The sequence below is a fragment of the Montipora capricornis genome, chromosome 9 (assembly GCF_036669925.1).
Source record: "Montipora capricornis isolate CH-2021 chromosome 9, ASM3666992v2, whole genome shotgun sequence".
Taxonomy (NCBI): Eukaryota; Metazoa; Cnidaria; class Anthozoa; order Scleractinia; family Acroporidae; genus Montipora; species Montipora capricornis.
Genome location: NC_090891.1, coordinates 17,433,750 through 17,438,255, shown reverse-complemented (window position 1 = coordinate 17,438,255; position 4,506 = coordinate 17,433,750). Strand labels below are relative to the sequence as shown.

At 37.6% G+C, this 4,506-nt stretch overlaps 1 protein-coding gene across 1 annotated transcript in view; it reads right to left on the bottom strand.

The window, feature by feature from the left end:
* Positions 1–1,271, bottom strand: part of LOC138015922 (tolloid-like protein 2) — a 28,205-nt gene extending 26,934 nt beyond the window's left edge. Inside the window, exon 1 of the mRNA XM_068863051.1 lies at positions 1,064–1,271. Coding sequence (XP_068719152.1) covers positions 1,064–1,142 — 79 coding nt within the window. The 5' untranslated portion in view covers positions 1,143–1,271. The remainder of the gene's footprint in view (positions 1–1,063) is intronic.
* Positions 1,272–4,506: the final 3,235 nt, after the last annotated feature.

Below are 4,506 nucleotides of genomic sequence, written 5' to 3'. Positions count from 1 at the left end.
TTCAATTGTTTGTGTAATGCGGTATAACAAACTGCTAAACTCTAAATAATTTTAAGGCAATTTTTCGAAGTGAAACTATCACAGCCGGAAAAATTCCTAGTCTGAAACTTAATGCAATATTTCTGTGGCGCTAGAATGGGTAAATGTGCTGTTCGCATTCATAGATCAATATCCACAAGCATTTTGATTATAAGTGATTTTCAAAGTTGCTGGGTACCTCATTTAAAATGATTGTAATGAGTGTTTCCTCCTCTAAATACGAATGTAAAATTGAAAACTGCACCAAACCAAATCTTGAGTGGGTCTAACTACACTGACAATTATATTAGACGCTAAAAATTCACCTGGCATTTCAAATTCGACAAACGGGTTATTTTGAATAGTGTTATTCGGGGAGCACATTTTGAGGCAAAGGGTGGGAAGTCATATGAATGATGACAAATCGAATCCGCAGGAATTATTAATCTCATCAGGGCTCTTATCGTTTTTAATGAGACGAACGGAGAAGAGGCTGGAGTGACGTCCCTTCAAGAAAGTTGGGTTTTATGCTTTAGAATCAGACGATCACCAGAGGTAACGCTTTCAACGGATCCGCGAAAAGCACTTGACCTTGAAGAGTGTAACGTGCAGCTCTTTACCTTGGAACAAAGCTGGGAATATTAGGCCACCAATTTTATTCCCAAGTGTGGACACAAATAAGATCAAACTGCACTCGCGGCAAAATGCACTCATCTACGTTACATGTAAATACGGACATTTTTTAAACTAAAAAAACCCATCTCTGAGCCAGAGTTAAACGCTTCAAGGTCATGAGCTTCTGTCCAAGGTAGATTTATTAGCATTATAGATAGGCTTAAAATGCACACCTAACTAGACCTAAAATTAATTACAATATAAATTCCATCTTACATTATGCAATAACCACGAGATGGAAGATTTTCAACGTGAACAAGTATTGACTTTTCGCTGCTTCCATTCTTCAGCATATTTATATTATGCTAGACAATGCCTTGCAATTTTAAATACCGAAGTGCAAGTCACTTTTTCCTGATTTAGTACTTACGATTACGAGGGATCACGGCTGAAAAGCTGTAACGTGGTAATCGTGTCACTTTGTCAGATTGCGCGTGATGACCTGTCATCTCGATTTCATCCTCCTGCAGACCAGAATTTCAATCCCTCAGACGCCACGGGTTCACTTTCACGGGGTTGGCGGTCGCACAGTTGCTTAGCTTAAAACTTACGATCTCCACGTGGTTCGGCGTCTTAAACCCGACGAGATCATTTTTTCCAGTAGTGATTTGGCGAATCTGTCGCCCGAAGTGGTCGGTTTGAAATTTGAGAAGCTCGTTTCTTTGCTTTTGGAAACATTGTCAGTGCGCTTTATGAGCGTCTGTCACGTCATTCCACGTGGCACTTCTTATCGCCTGGGACATACCTGGGGTTAATTTTAATTTCAAGGGGAAAATGATAGCTTCTCGTAGAGGTGTTATATTGGACTGAAGTGAAGCATAAATATCCTAAAATGGTCCCTTGAGGGACACCACAACATAAGATAGATAGATAGATAGATAGATAGTTTATTTATATAAAACGTCGCAGCCAATAGGCTGAATTATGTCCTATAATATTTACAATAATAAAACTATGATAAACTATAATAATAATAATAATAATAATAATAATAATAATAATAATAACAATAATAATTACAATTAAAAACTTATCACTGGTTAAAATTCGCAAAATTGTTCAAAAGTCCTAGGCTTTAAAACTATTTACAAGATGGCATTGTGCATTAAAAAAGGTGTTCTTAGCCCTCTTTGTGTTAAATTTGATGTCAAAAGTTGATGTCAAAAGTTCTTGGAAAGCAACCCATTTATAGAACACGGTTATCTAAGTACGGTGCAAACCTAAGATAGGTCTCATGGCGTATGTCATAGTTATATAGTTTAGAGAGAAACCTTTGGTCAACCGTACCATGGTCTGAATGTTGTAGGTCCAACTATCCGTGGCCTCGAGGAGGGCCGTGACAGTACAATGCATGGTACCCGGAAATCCCCGACTGGTATTTAAAAATAGTATTTTGCTTAGTTAAGAAGGCGTATAGTTGATTGCAAACCACTCTTTAAAACACTTTCAGCCACAACTGAGATAACTGAAATTGGGCGGGAGTCGTTCAAATCGCTTAGTTCGCCTTGTTGAAATAGTGGAGTAAATCTGGCACATTTCCATTCGTTAGGGAATATACCAAAACTTAACGACTGGTTGAAGATATCACAGAATGGGTTACAAACGAGATCTGAGCATTCTCTTATAAGCCTAGAGGAAATCCTGTCCAGACCAGTTGCCTTAGATTTACTTAGTTATCATTTAAGAGCGATAGTACTTGGTTCGAGTTTGTCGCTTAAAATTGAAACTCGGTGTTGTACCATTGAAGTAATGTTCAGTAATGCAGATTGCTACTGCTCTCTTTCAGATGAATAATTATTGAGGAGATCCGCTCTTAGGCTTGCCCAAATATACATATGACGAAGCACTGAGAAGATAAGGTTACAGTGTCTGTTCTAGGATTGTAGGCCTTTCTAAAAAAACTCACTAGGTGCATATCTCAGATAGGGAACCGGCCGACTCCGAGAATAGAAGCAAGGAAACATTGGAGGTAGGACTGAGTCATTCGAAGTTAATCGCACACTCATCAAGAACAAAAAGTTATGACAAGCCTCAGTTTTACGGCCTTTCTTGTTTCCTAGCATTATATCGGGTAAAAATCCTATTTAATGGCATTCAAGAGCCCATTTTACGAATTTCAAAGCGTCTAGAACTTTGCTGGCCGGGAAGGGTAAATTAAAACTGATTAGCTTTTTCTAAAAAAAACTGGTCTCGTCATATTTTTGAGACAAAAATCGTGATAACAAAGTAATTAATTGCATGAAGCTAAACTTCCCTTGTTTCTGGAGATGCACCTGCAGAGAGGTGTATTGTTCAACCGAAAATGCGTATTCAACCCGTGAAATATAATTCTGTTTACAAGGACAAATCAGGTATATTCAGACGTCATAAGGATCATCACTTATTGCTGTTTTCATCAAAATTATTTTTTGAAGTAAACACCGACGGAATACTAAGTCCGTTGCTTAAAAAAAGTAGGCTGGAGTAAGCTAATTTTTGAGATTCTTTTATAATGCTCCTCAAGTTTCTAATTCTTGTGCACTGACCTCCAACAATTTCAGGGCTTACTGTTTATAGAAAACAAAGCTTGCAGTCCTGTGTAGTTCAAAACCATCGCACTGAAAGACGTCAAATGGAAATAGCATTAAATAAGAAAGAGGTGGCCGTGGAAGAAAGATCAACATTTTGCAAGAGTATCGCGTGAACTCGAAGTGTCACAATTTAATTGGCTTCTGCTAAAGTAACACGAAGATCGAACAGAAATGTTTTGTCACATGATTGGATTACAGCAAACAAATTACCACAAGACTTCTGTTAGAATACTTAAGTCACAGTGCGTTATCGTTTCCGTTATTTACGGTCATTTTCAATAACTTTCTCTTTCTCTTTATTTATGATTCTTTCTTTAATTTTCACATCTTCAGCTCTCTCTCCGAGTTCTCGGTCTTGCAATCAAAAGACTTCAATTCATGAAATATTTGTAATAATATTTCATTCATGTTTGGCTGAAAACAAATTAAACTGAGCAATAATTTCCTTCGTCTCTTCCTTCAAATTAAGCACCAAGTCTAAACTTGTATTGCTACAAAGTGGAGTAAACTTGATTCATTGTAACATTCGTATTAATTGAATTAAAATACACAATTCTCAAACTTCGAAGTTCAGTGTTCTAGAGTTTATTAACCTGATGCAATTACGATTAATTAACTAATAACCATTTTAAATGTGTTAAAGAGGCCTCAATTTCTTAAATAATTTCTCAGTTTGACTTCCAAAGTAGGCAAATAATTCTTCACTAGAGTCTGCCGGACTTGCGCCAACACAAAGGTTATAACTTTGAGACACAAAGCACATTTTCTTGACTGCACACTTTATTGGTCATAATTTTGCGGATATATGCACAATTATAGGTCGTGATGATTGCCGTATGTTTGTGGAAGTTGAAGAATGCCTTTACGTCATTGCACTAAGGAGTGGAACACGAAGATCAACGACCTTTCCTTGTGTTCATGGTCTGTTGACTTCTAAAGTAGCTTAAGGTTCTTTTGTTAATTGAAATGATGTCATGAAAATTGCCCTCATTGTGGATTCCAATTGGTTGTTACTACTGTAATTTAGCTTGTTATCGTGAACGGTTAGTGTATGAGTAACGTGCACTGTGGCAGGCGCAGATTTCAGTCTCACGGTCCGCAGCGGGAAGGAGCAGCTAGGAACCTGTAAGAGCTAGCAAATTCTTCAAGTAAATTTCAGTGGAGTGTTATCAATGAGCTGGTCTAGTAAATCTACTCCTCTGTGGACGACAAAAACGGTACCTCTATCCGGGAAAAACAGGAC